General features: G+C 50.8%; 1 protein-coding gene across 2 annotated transcripts in view; it reads right to left on the reverse strand.

The window, feature by feature from the left end:
- The window catches only part of Vwa5b1 (von Willebrand factor A domain containing 5B1), a 63,144-nt gene that overhangs the window by 21,836 nt on the left and 17,385 nt on the right, over positions 1 to 23,923 (reverse strand). For both annotated transcript variants that reach the window (XM_037203120.1, XM_037203119.1), the window contains exons 2-11: positions 20,944 to 21,111; positions 18,886 to 19,029; positions 17,089 to 17,359; positions 14,450 to 14,595; positions 13,491 to 13,622; positions 12,837 to 12,961; positions 8,080 to 8,256; positions 2,840 to 2,950; positions 810 to 1,012; positions 245 to 359 (exon numbers count right to left, since the gene is read on the reverse strand). In XM_037203120.1, coding sequence (XP_037059015.1) covers positions 245 to 359; positions 810 to 1,012; positions 2,840 to 2,950; positions 8,080 to 8,256; positions 12,837 to 12,961; positions 13,491 to 13,622; positions 14,450 to 14,595; positions 17,089 to 17,359; positions 18,886 to 19,029; positions 20,944 to 21,082 — 1,563 coding nt within the window. In that variant the 5' untranslated portion in view covers positions 21,083 to 21,111. The remainder of the gene's footprint in view (positions 1 to 244; positions 360 to 809; positions 1,013 to 2,839; positions 2,951 to 8,079; positions 8,257 to 12,836; positions 12,962 to 13,490; positions 13,623 to 14,449; positions 14,596 to 17,088; positions 17,360 to 18,885; positions 19,030 to 20,943; positions 21,112 to 23,923) is intronic.

Below are 23,923 nucleotides of genomic sequence, written 5' to 3' on the forward strand. Positions count from 1 at the left end.
GGCCCAGCAGACTTGGGTAGCAGCAGCAGACACACCTCTGAACTCCTGAGACTCTTGGGATGGACCTTTGCCATCATCACTGAGCTTAGCATTTTAAAAAGGAGAGAATCAGAGGACCAAAGTGTGGCTGTGATTAGTTCAACGGCCCGGCATAGAGCTCAGATTTGGGGCGACATCTCAACTTCACCCTCTCTGGGCTGCGGATGCTGCAGGACTGGGAGATCCTGGAGGCCCCTCCGTGTACCTTTGGCTGCAGCCGCTCCCCCTCTGCCAGGAACTCTGCACTGCCCTTGGATACAGACGCCAGCCCTTTCACCAGCCTGTAGCAGACACTGGGGCCAATTCCAAAACTATAGCACCTGGAGGACAGGGACAAGGAGGAAGCTCTGCATCATTGTCACGAGTGGGATAAGAAGACAGAGCATGGCCCAGCAGAGGCAGCATAGAGATGGCTCTGTCTTCAGGCAAAAGCCTGGGGAGAAGGAGGAGCTATCATGAAACACACACACACACACACACACACACACACACACACACACACACACACACACACTACAATCAACTCCCAGTTGGCACTGTAGCAGTCTTTCCTTAAGCTGTACTTGGACTTGCATGCTGAGCCGTGGACAACCCACCCCTCCTCATCTTATGAGAGGTAAAAAAAAAAAAAAGCAAACATGAAAAGCATCACTCAGCATCCTGGGAACAAAGCATTCTGGGAAATGTAGGTGCTATCCTCTCCCTCTGGCCCAGTGCACACTTTGTTCTGATTTGGGTTCCCTGGGGCAGCCTGGGGTCATCGGGCTGACCTGGTAGAAGAGGCATGATTCCGCACCAGCTCCAGAACCTTCCCTGTGTTGCTCACAGCCCCATCCGTGAACAGGAAGAGGAGCCTTGGGTGACCCTGGTGCACTGGCTGCCGAAAGATCCACTTGAGAGGGGAGAGGATGTTGGTGCTGCCCATGTCAGCCCGTATTCTTTGGATGCAGTTACATGCCATGGCCAAGTTCTCCTGCAGGGAAGGACCATGGCAGAGCAGACAGGTCCTAGGTTCACCACATGGCATGGAGTCTCTAAGTGCCTCCTGAGGATGAACTCTGTTCTCTGGCTCTTAGTTCAGCTACACCCCTGCCCACCCATGGGGAAATGTCACCATTTGCAAAAGAATGAAAATATTGTCGTTTCTAGATTCTTCTTTAGAAATATAAGAATTTTGAGCTCTTAATTCCTCAGCACAGATAAAGTTCCCTGCCTGGTAAGGGAAGCAGGTGACATGGAGGAAAGAACACTCTGGCACTGACTCCCATGACACTTTAATTACTGGCATCAGGTAGATGGTATTACAGTAGGAGTTGATTCCCTCCGGATACTATCTCCTGCCCCTGGCTTAGGAGGATTCTCTTCCTATAGCCATGTTTGGAGGGACTTAGACGGAAGGGTCTACTGAGCTTGGGGATGTGGTTCAGTTGTAGCTCACCTAGCACACAGGCAAGCCCTGAGTCCCACTCTCAATCCCATATAAACAAGGTGTGCTGGGGCATGCCTGTAATCCACTCCGGAGACAGAGGCAGCAGGGCCACTACATCAAGGTTATCCTTAACTACATAGTGAGTTGGAATCAGCCTAGGCTATGCAAAACACTATCTTAAAAAAATAGAAGTAATGGTCAATATTGCCAATATCAAGTCTTATGATAAATATGTAGCTTTGGATTCATGCCCAGGGGACAGGCAAGATGCATGGGAAATCTATAAGCCAAAATGGCTAAATAGAAAAACATGGGGGCCATGGAAAGGCCATTTTCCAGGCTTCATAAATAAATCCCACGCTGTCTGTGTCCTGGGCCAGGCAGTTGTTAAAATGATGTCACAGATGGACATTTTCTGGCATAAAAATGTGTTCCCGATAGACTAGGAAAGTAGGTCCTGTCATAGTATGGAGGACCTAATACCCGTCTTGAAAATGTGCATAAACTCACAGAAGGTTGCCTGGAAATAGCACTTCTTTATCAGTTTTGTTTTGTCTGACTGATGTCGTCAAGGGAGATTTAAACATTTTTTCTCCTTTTGACTATCTAGATCTAAAACTTAACAATAAGCAGACATTCTAATTCTTGCTTGTTTAAGACAGGGTATCATGTAGCCCAGGCTAGCCTCAAACTCACTATGTAGCTGAGGCTGACCTTGAACTCCTGATCCTCCTGCTTCCACCATCCCAGTGCTGGGATCACAAACATGTGTCACCACCCCTGCCTCAACATGTATTTCTCTTTCATTTTAAAAATCCATCCTTTACTTTTAGTAGTAAGTAGCCAATAATGTCCCTTCCCTTCCTCCTTCCTCACTTCCGCCTCTCCTTCCCCGCCCCCCTTCTCAGTTCTGGGTAGAACCCCAGTTCTGCTGCTGGGGCCAGAGTCCTTCTGTTCCAAATAGCAGCTGAGCCTTAGCCTTGTAAGGACCGCCACCGCCACTTCCACAGCCACCAGGCCATTTAATTGTTCTGTCCTTCATCCTTCATTTCTGTAGCTCAGCCTTGGAGGAACCCATGGTCTTCAAGAGATAGGGGCTGTGGTGGGTGGCAGCCCATGGGCATGACAGATATGTCCCCTGTCCTGCCCTCCATGCCCATGTTCTTACAGACATTATTGTGAGGGCAGATTTCTGAGGACATTAGCAAGCATGGTTTTGCTTTCTTCTGCTGCCCCAGCTGTGGTCTGGGCTCTCCCTGGGGAGGCAGCATCTGAGGCTGTCCCCAGCCCGTCCTCTTTGCCAACCCCTTCCCCTTCCCCTGCTCACCACTGCCCATCACCCATCCAGGCCCAGACTTGCCCTCTCCTTACCTCATTGTAGATCTGACTGGAAGTAAAGACTGTCTTAAATGTGGATCCAAAACCAATGATATTGAAGAGACAGGCCGGCCTGAGGCTCTTAAGGGCCACCAACATGGCCTCCTGCCGGGCAAGAAAAAGGGTTCTCAGGGTTCCGACAGGGAATACTGCCGTTTCCAGCGTGGAGCCACCTCCACAGGGACCAGTCACCCTCTCTGCACCCAGCACTCCTGCTCCATGTATCATAAAATCTGCTGCTCCTGACCAGAGGCTGACCCGCCAAAGCAATCAGCATATGCTTCCTCATCCATGCAGCAGGCCTGACTCATCAAAGCCACTCTGCAATGGCCTTGGAGTTCCCCATCCCCTCTTGCTGACTTTGAGAGGTGAGAAGAGCAGGGTCTGCCCATGCCCCTCTGCCAAAGCAAACTTGACATTGAGGAGAGGTCACATTGTTGATCCAACGGTGTTTGGCCCTCATCCAAGGCCCCTGCATCAGCATCATCCTGTCATTAACCAGTGACAAATTCCCAAGGAGGTCTCTTTAGCTCTCTTTTATTAGATGCAAATGATACACTTCATTTGCTTTGCTAATCAGCCTCAGCAGCAGGTCCATTGTTATTCCCATTCTACAGATGAGAAGCCTGATGCACAGAACAGGCAAATGATTGGTTGAGAGCATCCAGTTAGTAAACAGTGCAGCAAGGATTCAATTATGCCTCTTGGTCTTCTAAGTCTGAACATTAGAGATCCCTGTCTTCTGCAGTGATGCACCATCTGGAGACCGTGATAAATGTGCTAAATTTAATAGTGTGGGGCTGGAGAGATGAGGAGTATTTTCTCCGCAAACATGAAGGCCCAAGTTCAAATCCCTGGCGCCAAATAATAAGCGGGTGAGGCTGTGGGTACCTGTAACCCTAGCATTGGTGGGTGGAGACAGGGGGATCATGAGAACCAGCTGGCCAGCCAGCCTAGTTGAAAAGGTGAGCTTCAGGTTCAGGGAGAGACCCTGTATTAAAGGCACAAGGTAGAGAACGATAGAGGAAACAATGGACCCATTATTCTGCTCTGGTTTCTACACGAATGAGCATGGGCACATGAACTTGCGATCTCACATACATGCAACACACACACACACACAAGAAAGGAGAGAAGGAAGGAGAGAGACAGATTAGAGAGAGATGGGGAGAGAGACAGAGAGGGAGAAAGAAAAATAGGGGGAAATCAATGAGGCTGGGTATGGTGGCGCATGTCCCAAATCTTGGCACTGGGAATTTGAAGGCAGGGGAGTTATCAGCGCATGGCCAGCCTGGGCTATGTAGGAACTTCCAGACCAGACTGAGCTACATATCTCAACTCTAAACCAAAATATAGAAAGAAAGCAAAGCAGTGGGTGTGACAGTGGGAAGGAAAAGTGACAATAACAATGACAGTGCGATGACCGTGTGGTGATCAATACCCACGCTAGGATGTGCCACCATAATGTTAAGCGGCTTCAACTAACAATCACACTCAATCACTATCACCTGAATTATAGCACAGCGGGGCGGTGATACCTTCCATTATTCACTTGACTTTGGGTCTGCCTGAGCCTCAGCAGGTCACAGAGGAAACAGTAAGTGGAGTCATTACCAAGACAATGAGTTCTGTATTAGTACTAATGCCCCTATTTTGTAGGAAGGGGATGGAGGCTCAGAAGACCCGAGGCATTGTTCTGGGTGGTAAAACCTGGGAGTCTGACTTTTGGTTTTCAAAAACCCAGCTCTGGGTCTGCCCAGATGGCACTTGCTGCCAATCCCCAGGACCCATCTGGTGGAAGGAGAGAAATGAATCCCACAAGTTGTCCCCTGACATCCACACCCCCCTAGAATGTCCACAAAATAAATGAAATATAAGAAAAAGAAAAAAATCCCCCACTACAGCTCTGAAGTCTTCATTTGTGTTGGCCTCAGCACAGAGGCGGAAATGAAAGGCCTCCTCTTTACTCCCATATAGTATATTTATGCTCCCCATTCCCTAGCAGCTCAGCATAGTTTCAGGGAAACAGACCATAATACGCTAAAATATAGAAGCAAACATTGCCAGGTGATTCCGGCAATTGCCACAACATACAGCCTTCTGAGCGCGACAGCCCTGCGGCCCTCCTCTGTCCTCCTCTGCAAACACTCACATTAAATGCTTCCATTAATGTCCCCGCTGCCTCTCCACACTGCCTGTGTCAATACAGTCTGTGTCTCTACAAAAGAAGTCAATATCTGCTTTTTTTCATTAGCCACTAATGCATATTCCTGTTGGCAGGAGACTCTGCTGATCCGTACAGATCGTCTCAGCTCACACCTATTAGAATTCTAAAGCTCTGCTTTTGGCAGCAAATGGTGGCTGAAGAATGAGAGCAGCTGCCGGAAATTAAATTGCCTGAACTTTCCCCTTTGGTGTGGGCTGTTTGGATTTCTACCCCATGCCTCCTCCCTAAGCCTTGCTTTCCCTAAAAGTTCTACCCAATGGACCATAATGAATGACTCACACATCCCCACCCCCCACCAGCCTTATCCTTGGCAAGGCTTTCCCCCGAGTAATTTCTGTGCCTTTCTCTGGAAGGGTCATGCTTAGCTGAGTGGATTGCTGCACCAGCACAGAGCCATTTGTGAAGGGATGACCTTGAGCCCAGAGAGTGGAACTAGAAAAAAGCAAGGGGAGACTCCACAGGGAAAGGAGACTGAAGGAGGGACCAGAGAAAGTCACTGTCGGAGATTTCTGAAGTGGTAAAGGTGGAGAGGGCTCAGCTAATGAAGTGGATTCCTGCTCATAAACAATTTCACTTTAACGATAATAACTTCCTGGAGTGCTTGCGTGAGGAGGACACAGAGACTCAGTCCAGGATTAGCAGGGGTGAGAGGGTGTTGGGGAAGGGTCAGGATGAATCACTGATGTCTACTTGAGCTGAGGAGAAGGAAACAGAGGGCCACGTGACATACATTTGCCCTCTCTGAATCAATCCTTTCTTCTCATCTCATAGAAAGGATGAATGAAGGCCACAATTGAGAATCAGCTTGTCCAAAGCCACATAGCAATTGTGACAGAATCGATTGTGGACCCTGGGATTGCTCCTTCAACCATGCTATGCAGCAGAAATGACATATGTAAACAAGAGAGCTTTGTAGAGCCAGAGGGCATGGCTCACTCCTCATAAGCAGTGTATGAGAAACCGGCATAGACCTGGAAGGCTCAGGTCCCCTACCAGCCCTGTGATACTCAGAAAAGCATTTCACCCCTTAAGAATTCAGTTTCCTTACCCTCGAAATGAGGGACAGGGTATGAAATGCTCTCCAAAGACTGTTTTAGGTTTACAGTGCTAGTCTTAGGTGATCAGGGGGTGTTTCAATGTGGGTATGGAACTGGATGTAGAGACCTGCACTATCCGGAAGTACACTTCAGCACTCCAGAACCTTGGACAGCTCCCCACTTGCCTCCAGAAGGCTCTTGGCTCTCATCTATGATGCTTCTGCCGTTACTCAAGACTAGGAGGGACTAAGAGGACTAGGAGATTGCTGGCCTCATGGATTCCACCTAAGTTTCCTCTCCTTGCTGAGTCTGTTGCTCTGGAAACAAGAGCTTGCCCCGTGGGCAAGGTAAGAAGGAAGAATGGAATCTCCATGGCAGGAGAGCGCACACTCTTTTCTGGTTCCCCTTCTCTCATTCTCCTGAGCTACAATCCATTCCTCAAACCAATAAATAGAATGGGGGGGGGTTTACATAGACGTGAAGAGCTAGGCCACATGGGGACAGACAAGGGCGAGACAGTTCTTTCCCTTAATGAGTTCATAATTTCAGATGGGGAGACAGACACCTGCAGAAGTCACAATAAAAGGGAACATTGGATAATTTCATAACAAACTTAATGATTTCCAGGCAGGAAAGAGGGGCTTCATGGTGTGTGAAGAGGGCACTATCATTCTTCTGTATTTTTATTATTTATTTATTTATTTATTTATTTATTTATTTATTTGAGCTTCCTAAGCAAGGAGACCAAACCAAACTCTCAGGCCTTCTGACTGGCTATCAGGCCAGCACGCCACACTTGACTGTGAGCTCTGGGAGGATATTGAGTATGTTAGCATCTTGGGTGTTTTTGTTTTTGTTTTTGTTTTTTTCTTTTCTTCCTAAGATGACTTTGCCCGCCATTAGTCATTTGGGAGAAAGAATAACTAAATGTTTTTATTTTTGTGTGTATGCATACATGTTTGCATATGCCTATCAAAACCAGATGACAACCTTGGGCGCTGTTCTCAAGGCCTGCCACTGAACTGGAGCCAGTTTGCTAGGCTGATTGGCCAGTGAGCCACACAGGTCCACCCATCTCTGCCTCCCAGTGCCAAGATTACAAGTATGCACCACCACAACTGGAAACTTCTTTTAGACATGAATTCTGGGAATCTAATTCAAGTCCTTCTAAGCATTTACTGAGTTGGCTACTGCCCAGAGCAAATCCAATCTTTTCTTCTTTTGGTTTTTCAAGACAGAGTTTCTATGTGTAGTTTTGGTGCCTGTCCTGGATCTCGCTCTGTAGACCAGGCTGGCCTTGAACTCACTGAGATCTGCCTGACTCTGCCTCCTGAGTACTGGGATTAAAGGTGTGCACCACTGCCGCTTGGCAAATCCAATCTTTTCTATTGGGTTCTACAAACAGGTGGCCGGGGCCAGGTCCTGTGTCTCTGTGATGTTGGACAGGGGTGGGGGTGGGGGTGGGGAGGTATAGTCAGGCAACCATTGGTTTGACCACAGATTATGTGAGTTGTGTGATCTTGGGTAGGTGAATACAACTCTCAAGAACCATTTTCCTCATGTGGTAATGGTGACAAGAACAGTCTCTTAAGATAATTGGATTAAACACCAAGAGGCACTTTGAGGGGCTAGCCCAGTATCCCACACATTCCAGCCTCCCAGCACATGTACAGTTCTCCCCCCATGCCTTCTTACTGTGCCCCTTCCCACTCAGGACACAAGAGGGTGCTTAGCCCGGGTCAGGCTTGCAGAACATGTTTGCAGAAAGTGAAGGACCTCGCTTGAATCAGACAGCTTCTCCACTTCTGTTCCCATCACTTTGACGGGTTTATTTTGGGAACAAATTGAGTTAAAGTGTCTCTGCTTAAACTGATTTTGAACAAGTGGCTTCTTGGAACAGAGAGTCCTCTGGGAGCACAGCTGATGTACTTGAGCCCTGGCTCCCGGGTGCTGGGTCCCACACACAGTACCTTGATACACTGGATGCTGGTCCTGCTCACACTGCTGCTCCTGTCGACGAGGAAGAGGAACTCCCCATGGGTCTTCCTCAGGTTGGGCTGCACAGACTGGAGGTCAGGACAGAAGTTGAGCATGATGACTGAGTGGTGAGGGATGTCTTTGTGGAGACGCTTCCGGATGACTTCTGTCTGGAGGAGAAGGGAACACTTTTGGATTTGGTAGGGTGTTGCTGTTTCCTCCTAGCTAAAACATTTCCTCCCATGGGAGGGAGGCTCCTTAAGACCCAGGAAGAAGATTAAACTTACAAGACGTGGGAAGTCCACACAAGTCACAGGTCTCAGTGGGTTCCTGAAACCTACAGGATTCACAAGGCACCTGCATGGGATTCTAGAAGCAGTATTAACTGCTGGGAAGAAGAGACTCTTCAATATGCCCAAGTTTTTCAGGGAGCTCCAGGGATGCAGCTTTGTGGAGTCATTACTCATGCTCAGTTGGGCTGTTTATTGAGGTAGCTTTTGAGTCAATCATGCTCCTGTAAGTAACCCCATACTCACAGGTTCACTCATTTACATGGAGTCCTTTCTTTAGTCCATTGTTGGTGGCCTATCTTGGGTGCACAGACACTTGTTCACATCACCCCAGAAGAAGTCATACAACACGGGCAATTGAGGGATCCTGGGGACTCATGTTGGTCCCCTCATCACTCACGAAGCATCAGTGAGTTTTTACTCTATGCCAAAAGCTTCCAGGCTGGCAGCCCCTGGCTCCTGTGCTTGCTAGAAGATAACAGGGGGCGGCAGAAGGCGCAGCTTTTCTTGCTTCTGAGTTTGAACCCCAACTCCAATGCCATCCAACCATGTGGTATCAGGTAAGTCCTTCCTCTGGGTGTCTCCTCACATGGACAGTGGGGTGCAAACATTCACCACTTATGGTGGTTGTGATGGTGGTTGTGAGGATGAGTTACATTAGCACATAGGAGGGGGGAACCCCCTCACTGAATAATGATCTTTCACGTTCACAGTGGATGTAAGCCCCTCCCTGGCTCACCTTGGTCAAGAGCTTGGTTCCCTCGGCTTACTGGATCCCCCCTAGTGGTAAATTGCCCCTTCTTCACATTTTTCACATTTGGAAAAGCCTTCCCCACCTTCCACATGGATATTCTTGCTTAGTCTCCTCATGCATGAAACGAGCACATGTACATGCCCCGTGGAGTTGTCATGTGGATGGGATGTCACAGCTGTGACGATGGCCGCCTGGCACAGTCAATGTCATTATTGTTGCTATGGCTGCTCTTGCCTGTCCTGGAAGATTCAGGCGCTTCTCATACTGAATGCAGCGTCTGCTTTGCTCTCTGCCTCCCCTCTAGCTACTGGGCCTCATCCTGGTCTTTTGTATCCAGGGATTCCTGTGGTGTTCAGTTAGGTGATGGATCAGTGACCATCAGAGGGATCAAGAATTCAATCTTTCTTTTTTTTTTTTTTATCTTATCTGTGTGTGTGTGTGTGTGTGTGTGTGTGTGTGTGTGTGTGTGTGTGTGAGAGAGAGAGAGAGAGAGAGAGAGAGAGAGAGAGAGAGAGAGAGAGAGAACGCACAGAGGCCAGAGGTCAGCTTTGAGTGACTTCCTCAATTGCCCTCTGCCTTAGCTTTTGAGACAGGATCTCTTACTGAACTTGGACATCACTCATTCAGGCGGACTGACTGGTCAGAAAACCACAGGGATCCCCTGTGTGTGCCTCCCCAGGGCTGGGATCACAGGCCTGTGACCTCTATGTGCCTGGCTTTTATGTGGGTTTGGGTGATGGGGTTCAGACTTCATGCTTACATGGTAGGCATTTGACTGCCAACCTTTAAATATCTCACTTTCTATTTTGTTTATTTGTTTTTACATTGATGTATTGTTATTATTGTTGCATGTGCATGTGCATACAAGGGTGTATGTGTGGAGGTCAGAGGATAACTTGGAGAAATCAGTTTTCTCCTTCCGCCATGTTGGTTCTGGGGATTAAATTTAGCTTGTCAGGCAGTGCCCTTGTCCCCTGGCCTTTTATTTTTATTCGGGTCTGGGGCCTGCCCCAGGCTACATGGCGCTGCAGAACCCTTCTTCTGACTCTCCGCTCATCTCTTTCTGAACTGGATCTGTTTCTGCCATCCCCACTCCCTCCACCCCAGGATGTCTGTATCCACCAGTCTCTCCATGTCTGTTTCTCATTCCACCCTTGTCTCTCCTTGATCTTAACAGTGGGCATCAGCACTCATCCTGTGCTCACACCAGAGACATAGCGGGTGTCCCCAGTGTTCCTCTCTTCCCGACCCCGCCCAGCGGCTCACATTCCTTACCTAGCGGACACCCGAACTTGTCCTGTTCGCTGTCTCTGTGGCATTGGGGGCATAAGTTTGGGGCAGGCTTTTCTCTTGCCTCCACAGACACTTCTCGCTGTCTCATTTTCCTTCCCTGGGGTCCCTGCACACACAGCAGTCAGCTACTGCTTCCCCCAAAACTCTAAGGCATAGAGCTTAAGCTGTGCTTTTTTGTTGTTTTGTTTTTCGAGACAGGGTTTCTCTGTGTAGTTTTGGTGCCTGTCCTGGATCTCACTCTGTAGAGCAGGCTGGCCTTGAACTCACAGAGCCTGGCTCTACCTCCTGAGTGCTGGGATTAAAGGCGTGCGCCACCTCTGCCTGGCTAAACTATGCTTTATGAAGCCCAGGTGTCTGTCCCCTGCTGGGCTCTGAATGCTTCAGCCACACCCTGCTCTTCTGTTTGCAGTTCTGATGCAGGTGCTTCCTGCCAGCTCCTCTCTCCCCGTGGGCCTTCTGCAAGCCAGATCTTGTTCTCAGATCGGCGTCTGCTTGGCACGTGGCTGAAGAGCACCTGCCGTCCTATACCTCATCCTACTTCTCCCCTGGTCTCAACCCCTCTCCCAGGCTTGCTCACTTGCTGGTCTTCCTCTTCTAGGATATAAGCTCCTTGAGGAAAGGAATGTGTCCTTCCCAGAGCTGTTTCTCTAGTACCAAGAAAGAGCCTGGCACTGGTTGGGCAGTTAGCGTTTGCTGAATGAATAAAAGAGACAGTGGCTCTTTCTCTCTCTCCAGCCCCCGCCCCTTTCTCTGTGTGTGTCTTGTCTGTTACTGACCTCTCTGTGCGTCATTTTGGTGAGCTTGTTTCAGTTCCTTCTCTCTTTGGACCTCCATCTCCTCCACTCCGTGTCCTGCCCTTTCTTTGCTAAATCAGCTACGGACAGTTCATCACCCATCCTTCCTGGTAACACTCGCCTTCTGGATGCCCCTGACCTGATGACTTCTTTCCCACCTGTGGATCCCACTCTCCTGCCCACCTAGAGCCCCTTTGCCAAAAGGCCACTGCCCAGCTTGGCTTTAGGGATGACAGAGCCCAAAGCAGAAACAGCCACCTCTGCCAGCCTCAGGAGCTCCTTCCAGCAACCTGGCTCTGCCTTTCAGAGGGATGAACCGGTGCTTGGCTCTGGATTCCCTGATGGCTCCTCGAGCTCCCGTTATCCAATTACAATAAACTCATCACTTCTGAGCAGCTGCCTCCTGATCGCTGTCATTCTCAGAGCTCCGAGAGAATACAGGCTATTTGCATAACTAACCCAAGGTGGTAAATTAATCCTCATTTGCACAGAGGTCCCAGAGCTAACTGATTTAAGGTCTGATAGCTAGGACAGCCGTCTCCAGGCTTGGGTGTGTGTGCGTATGACCCTCTCCACACCACCATTTGTTCTGGGAGCTCGGTGGCCCCTCTGGCATGCCATGCTTGCCCTCATCTTTGGGACCTAGCTCAACTTCCCCTTCTAGCAAATTCATCTGCAAGGAAGGATCTGCCTCTCTCTGTAAGCCTACTGATGACACTAAGCCCCCTACATCTCCCCAGTAGGGGTTTCCACTGGGGTCTCCCACAGTGGGGTTGGCACAAGCAGTTAGGTGACGCACGTATTCCTGTCCATTTCCCTTCTCACTGCCTTGTACCAGCAAGGGCAGCGAGAAGGTGAGGAACAGTTCATCACCATTGCACTGTACCCCACTCTAGGAGCATTACCAGTCCTCTAGCCCTGATACCCCCAGGTCTAACTCTAGAGGTAACATTGGACACTAGACCTCAGGCTACTTAGCAGCAAATGAGCTGATAGAAAGAGACGTGCCTTCACACAGAAACTCGACATTCAGGGTATGCGCTGGCTGTGTGGGGGACCATGTGTGGAGGAGAGATCACTGGGCTCTGCCTGTGGCTGTGGGTTCAGCACCCTCTCCCCTGCCCTCCTACAGTCAGTGCCTCTTTAACCCTTCAATGTCGGGGCTGGGGAAGGGCAAAGGGAAAGGACCTTTCACCTGCTTTCCTGGCCCTCTTCCATCCACTTTGTAGCAGATAGTGAGGACTCCAGGCAGAGGAAGAGCAGGGAGCCTGTTTAGCAGACTAAGGCTCAGGAGGTGAAGAGGGAGCTGTAGGGCCAGAGTGGCCTGGAGAAATATGACCAAGAGGGCATCTGTAGCTGTGAGTTCTGCTAGGCTTAGGAATGCTGGTTAGAAGAAGCAGACCTGGCTGGGGTGACTGCTGTATTGGAGGTCTACTCCTGCCTCCCTTGTGGTGTCTGGAACCCCAGAAGGAAACACCTCTCACTTCTTGTCCAGATCCTGCCACCAGCCTAGGCTATGACCTCGGGGGAGTCATGCCCTCCACTTCAGGCTCAGAGGCCTCTGTGGCTCAGTGAGACCAAGTTCCTGGTACCACCCAGCTCCGCCACCCGTGGCTCACCTTCCGCTCAGCGCTGCTGTCCTTCTTGGTCCCCCTAATGAAGTCTGCTTTGCCTTTCAAGTGCTGGTCGAACTCCCCCAGGGTCATGTCCCCTTTCTCCACCAGGACGTGTGGCATGTGGGGCTCTGCACAAACGAGATCAGCACTCAGCATGTGCCTGGGTGTGAGGGGCACGGCAGGAGCTGGAGTCCAGGGACCATTTCTTCATGGGGGGGTGGGGGTGGGGGTGGGTTCTGAATTGGAGAAGAGGGTGACACCCCTGAATGTGTGAAGCAGTAGGGGCCAGGGGAAGACTCTTCAGCAGAGGAAGCCTAGCACCACCTTCTTTCCATGGGCCTCAGTTACGTAAAATGGACTGAGCCTGAGCCAACTGCCTATGGCGTCTTCTCAGGGCCGGACATGTTATGAGTTTTTAAGGAGGCAAAGAATTACTCGAAGAGTTTCTAGAAAGTGTCATGGCACTCTGCTCAGCCAGCCTAAGGGTTCAAGGCCTCTCAGGCAGGTGATACCTGGGGCTGGGAATTTTCTGGATAGAGACAGATTTCCCTGGGGGCAAGCATCTGGTCTCTTCCCCATCTCCCACGTACCCCAAAATTCTTGCCCTAACTAGATGTCTTCCACAAGGGCAGCAGAGCCCCTTGTGGGGTACCGTACCACTGGGGTGGAGAAGGATCTCCACAGGCCGGTCAAAGGTGTGTTTGCTGGCCAAGGTGATGATGATGCTCTTGGCTGAATGTGCAGATGGAGCAGCATCTGCACGGATTTCATGCGTGGGACTCTCCACCCCTGAGCAACACAGAAACACAGGACAGGGGAGGGACAGGTTTAGGAGCACAAGAGAGAAAGGAGCTCAGAGGGGGACATGAGACCTAAGCTGGAGATGATTGGCAGCCCAGCCCTAACATGGACTCCTGTCTTGGTATGTGAGCATGGATACCTTCCTCGGCTTCCCCACAGTGTAGACTGTGTCGTAGATGGTGCCCTGTGGTCCTTCCTTTCCTGACCACAGGATATAGCTTGCTCTCGAGGCATAGGGTGTCCCCTAAATGGAGCTCAGTGCTCCAAGGGTGGAACACTTTTGGTAGGTGTTCTTTGAGTGTATCTTGCATTACAATAAACACTCACTGATAAGAAACCATACCCTGTACCCTTTAAAACTCCAAGCTGGCTGGGAGAAGAACCATCCAATCCAGTTCTTAGTCTTAGTTGCTTGTTGGAATTACACAGAGAATTTTACAATGGTCCATAACTGGGATACACCCCAGAATCTTTGGGGTAGAGGCTAGGCTGTAGTGGGGGTTTGAATATTCCCCAGGAGGGAAACAGAGCTCAGTTTTACAACCACGGCCTTCTGGAGAAGGCTGAGCTACCTCCCACTCTCTGAAAGATATTTCCCTGGGGAAGTCACAGGGTAGGTAGGGCCGAGTTAACTTGAAAGCTGTCTTGGGAAAAGCTTACCTATTCCGCTCTGAGTAGTTCAGCTTGACTTCTATCTGGGTTAGGTGGTCTCCATGACCTCTGCCTTGCCTCCCCCCCCCCAATCTCTCTGGAGGCTTTGGGCCCAAAGCCCTATCTCCTCTTAGTCTCTTTGTGCCTGGGTAGCTCCCTCTCACCTGCGAGCAGACATGGCCCACGGATCTCCAGTTGAAAGTTGAATTCATATTCCATTGGGTTGGTCACCTCTGTATCCAGGAGAGTGGCCAGACACAGCCCATTCAAGGAGTCCATGGTCTGGATGCCGAAGCAGTGTGGGTCTTTGCTAGAAAGGTGTATGGAGGGGGAGGGAGGAGGAAGAGGAAGATGGAGGAGAGAGGAGGAAGAGGAGGAAGGAGAGAGGAGGGGGAGGAGGAAGAAGCCCGGACAGAGGCAAGCATAAGACTATGAGTCTCAAATAGCTCAGCCTCCTCCCAGCCCAGGGCATCTGTCATCTCATTCAACCTGACTCCAGCGAGGGCCTGGATACAGAGAGAATCTATAACCGCTGCTGGGGAGTACCTGGGATGGGTCAAGATCCAGGCATGGGTTCCCAGAGCCTCAGCCCTCATCCTTCTCACCACAAACCCAGGAGGAGGACATCAGCACCCAACACTTCCCACGTGAGGATCTGAGGCCCAGCAAACAGGCCACTCACCCACGGGCCTATGGTTAGGCTTTGGTAGAGCTGGCTCAGGTTTGCCTGGTTCTGTTATGAAGTGACTTGTCACTTGTCACACTGGCTTGTGTCTATGATCGATCATGCATCTATCTCAGTGACCCCCTTAATGATTTCACTCATTCTGTTCCTAAGCTCGGTCCATATGGCTGTCACTCACAGTCCCACAGGGCCACCATGCATTAATTTCTTCCCTACACTCACAATATCACCACCAGCACTAACATCCTGGCTGTGTCTCCTTTGGTCTTATAAAGAACATTTCTTTGGGTCCCCAGGTAAAGGGCACCTGCTGAGCATAGTCAAGCTGCTTTTCCGGTTCATAGTCAAATTCCCATTTTCCTGGTAGTGAATGGGAGCCCCCTCTTTTCCATGCCCTGGCAAACACTGTATCAGCTGACTTTTTAATGTTCCTTGTGTCCGATTTAGGCAGCCGTGAGGTTCACGGGGGTTTGGTATAGATGTCTCAAGAGCGTACCTGTCAATTCTGCCAGCTGGAATGAGGGGCGAGCTCACCAGGGGTCTCTGGTCTACTTAAGTCTGGAATGCCCCCAGTAAGATGCTGCCTTTCAAACCCACACTGTAGCCCCATGGGCAGTGCTTGAAAAGTGACTCGTGGGCTGATGGTACCTGCCCAGGTCAGCTTTGCCACCTGCTCCCGGCATCTTCAAGATCTACATGATCTGTTCTGCCACCCTGTGAGCCCGGCTCCTCCTTTCACTCTGCTATAGCCATTCTCAGCCCCGACAACAGCCAATCCAACCCGCTGCAGCCTCGGGATCTCTGCACACTCTCTGCCCCAGCGCTCCTCTAGAATGTATTCCCATAGCTTCCTGAGTCCTAGAGCATTGATGTGGCAAGTGTAAGGGTCTGGGTTCCATCCCCACAGCTCAGGAGGAGGGGGGAGGCGGAGAGGGGAAGCGGGAGGAGAGGGGGAGAGAGGAAGAGGAGGAAGGAGAAGGAAGAGGAGGAGGGAGAAGGGAGAAGGGAAAGAGGAGGAGGATCATAGCTGCTGTCTAATCCTGGTCTCTTCTATAAGACAGCAGCCACACCATCCTGTCCTCTTTGCAAGCCCCTCCCCTCCCCCCTCCCACAGTTGCTTCCATAGACAGTGGCCTTAGAGCAGGTATTCACAGATAGTGGTCTCAGAGCAGGCACCTCTCAGGCCGTGGCACCCCTCCCTTCCCACACTGTAGAAGGACGCCCCCTACAGCCCGGGCTATCCCAGCCTTGCAGCCTGACACCTGTTCCCTGTATCAGCTCCTCCCTAGAGCCCTGTCCTCACTGTCAGGCTGTCGATGAAGCGTGGTCTGACCTCTGGATACCCAGGATCAGACCCCTTCCTCATCGTCTTAGCCCAAAGAACTTCCCTCACACCACAGTGTTTATAAAATTATGAAATGCATTCGAGCCACAGACAGAAAGACCCCTGTGACTGTTGCATGATAGTAATGATCTCTTCCCTTCAAATTTTTGTTGTTGTTTGGGGACAGGGTCTCACTGTGTAGTTCTGGCTGTTCTGGAACTCACAATGTAGACCAGGCTGACCTTGAACTCGCAAAGATTCATTTGCCTGCCTCTGCCTCCTGCATGCTGGGATTGAAGGTGCATGCCACCACACCTGGCTCCTCTCCAAGTTTGTTTCTTTTTTGTTTGTTTTTGTTTTTCGAGACAGGGTTTCTCTGTGCAACAGTCCTGGCTGTCCTGGAACTCTAAAGACCAGGCTGGCCTCGAACTCACAGAGATATGCCTGCCTCTGTCTCCCAAGTGCTGGGATTAAAGGTGGGTCCACCACTGACAGGCCCCTCCACGTCTCTAAACAGCATGAATCATGTTGTTCTATCCCTTCTTATCCCTAGCACTCAGTTCTAGGGATTATCATATAGTAAATACTTTAAAAAAAAAAATCCCTCTTACGTCCACTGAAACAACCCCTGGAAATTCTAAAGCCTTGCACTTCTGCCAGTACCAAAATGGGCATTTCCGGTAGATTGTTCAGGGGACTCTGAAATAAAAAAGTTGCCGAAAGCCTCCCCCGCCCCTCCCTGTCTCCTTCCTTCTGCCCCTGGCCAGGTTCTGGTGGGCGCAGGGCCTCCTTACCCTTGAGCCTGTTGGCTGGAGGAGTCAGGTCTGTGGGGGCAGAACTGAGGCACGGTCGGGGCACAGATAGCCGGTAGCATGACGCTCACAGCCCCACTGGGCAGCGTGGGGAGCTCCGAGGAGGTGCTGATGAAGACGGTGACATTCTCCATGGGAGCAATGGTCCCCAGGTTGACCACGAACAGAATCCGCTCCAGGTCCTCGTCCAAGGCCACCTTTCCCGGTGCGCAGGAATGAGGGGCGATGGGAACCCCCTCTTGTGGAATGTTCCCTAAGTGCCAGGTTGGCGTCAGGTGCTGTGCAGACCTTGTCTCTGACCCCCTCTAGTCTTACTGTGAGGTAGCTTTAAGCAGCCCCCTTTTGCTGCTGGGGAAACTGAGGCCCACTACGGAGGGTTGGCTTGTCTAAGCTGCTCAGCCAGTGATTAGCTCACTGGCTGGATTCTGTGCCCTCGTGGGTCTGACTGGAGGCTGTGGATTTCCATCAGAAGACTCAGAACCACAAAGAGCACCCCGCCACGGGATCACATGCCCGCCTCACAAACCCCACCCAGACTCCCGCTGAAGCCTCCCACTTCTGCTCAGGAGCTTTGTTTTCATCTGAAAGGCTCAAAGTCCCACCGATCACCTGCCCCCCTCCCATAAGAGCCTTCCTAGTCCCCAGTCAGGACTCCCCCACCCCTTCTAACACCATCCTTTCCAAGCACAGCCACTTTTGATGTCTCATCATGGCCATTCCTGGGAACACTCTAGCAATTTCCCCAGGTCGTGAAAGATCACAACACACACACCAGAAGGTGCCGTCATGAGTGCTAATTTAAAAATCAGTGTGCATCTGGATGTTCATGTTAACACCTTCAGTGTCATCTGGATCCACGACAGCCAGCAGTCTGATTGGCTTACATTATGTACTTCTTGGCCTGGGCCCAGCCACTACCGTGCTGTGTGGCCTGGAGTCTGACACTTAGTCTCTTCCTAAGCCTCAGCTTCCTCACTCGCAGGGCTCACTAGCTGTGCAGCCAGAGCTTACTGGTATGCATCGTTTTGCTGAGTGGGTCTGATTATTCCATTTTACAGGTGTGTGTGTGTGTGTGTGTGTGTGTGTGTGTGTGTGAGCATGCATGCATACCTGTATACAGGTGCACACACCCATGAGTACATCAAGGCCAGAGGGGATGCTGGGTGCCTTCCTCCACTTCGCTTTCCACTATTCTCTTGAGGCAGGGTCTCTCACTGAACTTGGAGCTTAAGGATTTTTAGCTAAGCTGGCTCATCAGCAAGCCCCAGGGACACTCCCATCTCTGTTTCTGTCCCCATCCAGCGCTGGGGTCCTAAGTGCAGAGAGACACACCCAGCCTTTTATTTGGATACTGGGGGTCTGAACTCACGTCTCCATGCCCTCTGCATCCAGCTCTTACTATGCAGCCATCCCCCCAGCCCTCAGGCAAGTCTTGTTTTTTTTTATCTAAGCTCACATGGCTGGTGCAAACAGGATACGAGCCGGCCCCTAGTGTGACTCATCCCACCCAGCCTCTTCTGAGCCCAGTGATCTGTAACCTGCCCTTTGTGGATCCTCGTCACACCTTGAATGTGAAAACAAGGACAACGGTCTGCTTTGGAGACAATGAAGCTGAGGTCCACGGGACTTAGGATTGGCCCGAGGGCATACAATTCCAGCTCAGGATTCCTGGCTCTAGTTCAGCACCCTCTACCATGCTGCCTTGCCATGGGCCTGAGGCTCTGGCTCAGGTGGCCTCCATCCAGGCCAGCCTCCCCATGGTCTGTGGGGACTTCTTACCCGTGACAGTGGCAGATCGGATATCCAAATGGCTTCTGTCCAGCTTGGCTTTGTCTTTGATCTGTATGGTCACAACACGATCGGCAATGACCGCCTCAAAACCAACCACTGTGGTGTACTCGTCCATCGGGTACACAAAGAGACCTGGCGGAGCGGGGCCCAGCATCACCGAGTGCTCAGGCCCACCCAGCACACCCCGCTCCCAGAAGAGGGTCAGCCTTGGATCTGCCGGGGTTGTACTTGGATCTGTGGGTTGCACTCACTGCCCCCGAGGGGACAGAGCAGCCCCAGGCTGGGGCCAGGCAGGTGAGGGCAACAGCAGGCGGTGTGGAAAAGTGCATCTGTCTCCAACCCCCACCAGCTTTTACTCTTGGATGTGAGAGCTTCTGGGGCCAGAAAGTCCGGTTTTCAAGGAAAATGACTTGGGCTGTCGTGTGGGCTGTGTCTGGGCCTAACAGTACAGGTCTGGGTGGTGACTTTGGTCCACGGTCACTGACTTGCCACTGGCACCACCAATGGGTGGGTGGGGCTGGGAAAGAGCTAGAGAAGGGTCCAAATGCAGGCCTTTCCTGTTTCCTAACCCCGCTGCATTGGACAGGACACTCTAAGTCTAGTAGCCCCATCTACAGCAAGCCTCATGGCATCATTTATTAAGCTGTGCATCACATAGTAGGTGTCACACATTTTTATATCCTTATTTTTCCTGAGGTTCTAGGGATTGAACCTAGGGTTCCAGGGCCTTTTACAAGCTAAGCAAATGATCTACTGCTGATTACATTCCCACCTCTCTTTTTACTTAGAGACAGGGTCTCGCTTAGTGGCCCAGGCTAGCCTTGAACTTGCTACATAGCCTAGCTAAATCTTGAATCTTTCAATCCTTTTGCCTCAGTCTCTGGAGTAGCTGGGATTGCCAACTAGCATCAATATGCCTGGCTACCTTTTTGGATTCTTCAGTGTGAAGGATATGCTAGTCCTAGAGGTCTTGTTGGTGTTTGGATTTGAATTCATTTGGGGTGTGGCCTGAGATTCTGCATTTCTGTTCAGCTTCTAAGCAGCGCTGAGCTTGAAGCATTGCTTAGAATTCATCTCCTCTCTAACATGGAAACAGCACAAGGGACCATGGTGAGACCTCCACAAACCCTGACTTCCTGTCTTCCAGAGTCTCAGTTTCCTTATCTATAAAATGGAACACTTGTCCGTCCCTCCTGCCAGAGGAAAGCCGAGGGAGCTATCTCAAAGCCTTTCCATATTGTCTCCAGGGACCCTGGGTAGGCCGTTTTCAGTCGCCAATTCCAGGCTCCCTTGAACAGAAGAGTAAGGTCATTTGTTCAGCAGCCCAGGTCCCTGAGAAGAAAGTTCTCATGTGGGTTTCTTTGGGGTAGTGTTGGCCCCCAGGGCAGCCCTGAAGGGCAGCACTCAGGGCAGAGTGTGGGGACAGGGCCTGGGAGAATGGGTTAGCCATTTGGAGGCTCCATCACCCTGAATAAGAAGGGGATCCAGGTCGGATGTGGCGGCACATGCCTGTAATCCAGCAATGAGCGGGTGAGGCAGGAGGATTGCTGTGGGTATGTGGCCAGCTGGGACTACGTAGTCTGTACCAGGCTAGCTAGAGCTATACAGTAACACCCTGTCTAAAGAACAACACACCCAGCCAACCAGGCAAACAAGGAAGCAAACCAAAAAGGAGTTAGGGAGAGACTCCCGCCCACAGCTAACCCCTGGCTTGGGGGAAGGAGAGGTGTGCGGTGGCCAGCCCCTGTCCTTTACCCAGACTACTCCCCAGTGATGAGTCATAGCTACATTTCCACCCACCCGTTTCCTCTTCAGGTATTGTTACTTCATCTGCCCCTCCTTACAGAACCCAAATCTTGACTCTCCCTGCTTTCCACTCTCCTTCACTTTCAAAGCTGGGGGGCAGAGCTGGAAACCCCACTTTAGAGATAAGGGAGCAGACCAGAAAGGTCCCACGCTTGCCCAGTGTCGGCCAGCTAGTAAACCACAGGACAAGGGTTCACTGTGGAGGAGGCGGTTCCGGGAAATCCACATGGGGTTGGTTACCTTGGAAGGGCTGAGCCTCCAGGTTGCCATAGGTGAGGGAGGCCGTCAGGCCCAGGGCATAGCCACTGACGTAGGAGGTGACGTCGGAGGCCGTGAGAGGCAGGGCTGCCCCCGTGGCGCGGTTGAGCAAGCCGGGCATTCTGTTCGTTCCTCAGCTCAGCTCAGGGCCTGCAGGAGACAGGACAGGTGGGTGCTGAGGAGAGGCCCACAACCCTCCAAGCCTAATCTCATTTGAGTGCCCTAAAAACTGGAGCCTCATGATCTTCATGTACCTTGGGTGACTTCAGAGTTAGTGAGTGTCCTGAGAGAATGGGACTTGGTCCCTGGCATCTCACGTCACAGGTAGAAAAGCTAAAACCTGATGGTGCTCACCCACCATCGGGGCCAGCGCTGAAATGGCTGACCAAACATTAAGGACTTACTTATCCCCAGGCTCTGTGTGTGGGTGGGAATGAGGGACTCCCTTCTCACCCCATCCCCGTAAGCCTCCTGATCTCTGGAGCATCACATTTTTTTTCTCTGCAAAATGAAGGTATTGATTGGGACAGCTCTCTATGTGCTCTTCCTCTGGCTACAGAAAACCAACTCGCTACAGTCAACACTTGGGTTGTTACGAGGTCTAAGTTACCAAAGACACCCAAATCAGGACAGTTGCCATCCTTCTGGGTGGGTCTTGCTATCCCCCACACCCAACCCATGGCTAGGGCTGGGACTTCTCTCAGAGAAAGTCCTTGACTCTATCCATGGTCTTCCTTCTCTGTCACCCGCACACAGGTCCCAAGATGCCACCTCTACCTGGACTTTATCTCTTATTGGCATCGAATGTACTCTTCCTGATGGGTGCCAGTGGCCAGCAGGCCCATTCCAGCACTCAAAGTGAGCACTGCCCATCATCCCTGCCACCCTCTTTTACCGACCAATGGCTACCAAAGCCCTTTGAATGCAAACCAAACCCCTTACAGTAGGCCAGGGCCTGTTCCTCACCTAAGCCCCACCCCTCAGCAGCACAGTTCAAACAGGCTAGCATCTCTGCTGCTTCCCCTCCTCACCACAGTGTTTGACACACTGCCTGGAAGTTTGGCCTCACTCCCATCTTTTATCTAGGACCTTTCTCCTCCTCATCCTTCCGAATGGCAGAGGCCAGACTATCTCTGCCCAGCATCCTTCATCCCTCTCTCCATCCCATCTTCTCTCCTGTGTTGTATTTCCATTAGTTCATTGGAGCACCGTTAGTCCTGTGAGGTTATTTTGTAGCTGTTCTCTGTGCTGGGATGTGGGGAGGATCTAATTTGTTCTCCATTGGCCTCTGGATGCCAGCTGAGTGAAAAGAATAACAAATTGCTTCGCCCTTTTAACATATAGACCTTCCGGGTGCTGAGTCTTCAGGGCCGTGAATGGAGATCTGATGGGTCTCTGAGGACCTCCCACATAGCCAGATGCTTCTGAATGGTGGGGAGCAAAGGGAGTGGGATCCATGGAGGTGGGGGTCTCTCTGGGTTTTCCTCTCTAAGTCTGAGACAGGCAAAGCTTCCACGGCTGGTGACCTTTTGCCCTCTGATGGCACTATTAGTTAAGTGCTGATTCCTCTGCCCCTTCTCAGAGAAGGTCGTGCTTCCTGTCTCGGTCCTGTTGATGTCCCCACTGAGACTGTCAGGTGCTCCCCCATGGCCTGGCCAGCGTCATCTTTTTAATTATCTTCTCCCTTGTGGCTGGAACCCAGACAGCTCGGCTGGGCTTATCTGCTGACAGGCTGGCTGATAAGTGGAGGAGAGAGCTGGGGGCACACTGCTGGTTCCAGGGTTTTGTTGTCTGTCTTGGTGGCCAGAGCTGAGGCCGACCTCTTGCAGGAGGCAAGCAAAGATGCCAGACTTCATTTCCTGTGTGAGCCACATCCCCTGCTCTATGTGGCCCTCCCTCCTCCTCCTCTTCCAGTCACACTACTGTTCAGACTGTGGATGGGGGAAACCAGCTGGGCAGTGAACTTGGACTTAAGCTTTGGTACATTCTGGGTAGAGGATGACAAGGGCGTCTTGTCCAGCCCACTCCTCCCACACTGTACCTCACACCCAGAGAGTGCGTGTGCATGGGAGATTCTGCTAACCAAGACCAGACTGACTCTAAAAAGACCCACTGGATGCTGGCCCACAGTAAGGCCTATGACTGACAAATAGGACCCGTGAGATTAAAAGCTTCTGTACAGCAGAGGAAATAATTACATGAAAGGTTGGCCAACAGAGTGGGAGAAAATCTCCATCCATCTGACAGAGAAGGTTAATATATAGACTATATCCAGGACTCTAAACAAGAAATAAAATGAGCCAATTGATAAACGACTCAAGGAAATGAACTGCACTCAAAGGGTGAACTGCAAATGGCCGAAACATTTAAAAAACATTCAACTTCGCTAGCCACCAGAGAGATGTAAAACCATGCTGGGAGTCCATCCCCCACATCAGAATGTCAGCCATATAGAAAATGTGGTGCATAGCATGGTAGAAAAATTTAAATTCATCAAGAAGAAGGAAGTCACATCATTTGCAGGAAAATGGATGCAGCCAGGGATAATCACATTACAGAAACTAAGCTGGGCACAGAAAGATAGATACCATATTTTCTTTCGCTTGTGGGTCGCAGATCTTGTGTTTATACACACAATCATATATACATATGTGTGTATGTTCATTCATGTATTGTGAAAGTGAAGCAAAATTGTCAATGGAGGGCAAATGGGACCAAGGGAAGGAAAAGAGGTGAGAAAAAGGAGGAACAGAAGTATGTAGGGTTCTCAACAGTATATACGTGTACAAAAGCTTGAAAATAGTAGATATATTTTAAAAAGAACCTCCTCCCGGGAGAGGTAGACTTTAAGCCTCAAGGGCCCTTATTCATGCACGTTTTCCAGCGCTGATAAGTTCTGCTGTGTTCCAGATCCTCTATAGCCTCCGAGGAGCCGAAGATAAGACACGGCTTTATCTCAGAG

The sequence above is a fragment of the Peromyscus leucopus genome, chromosome 2 (genome assembly GCF_004664715.2).
Source record: "Peromyscus leucopus breed LL Stock chromosome 2, UCI_PerLeu_2.1, whole genome shotgun sequence".
NCBI lineage: Eukaryota > Metazoa > Chordata > Mammalia > Rodentia > Cricetidae > Peromyscus > Peromyscus leucopus.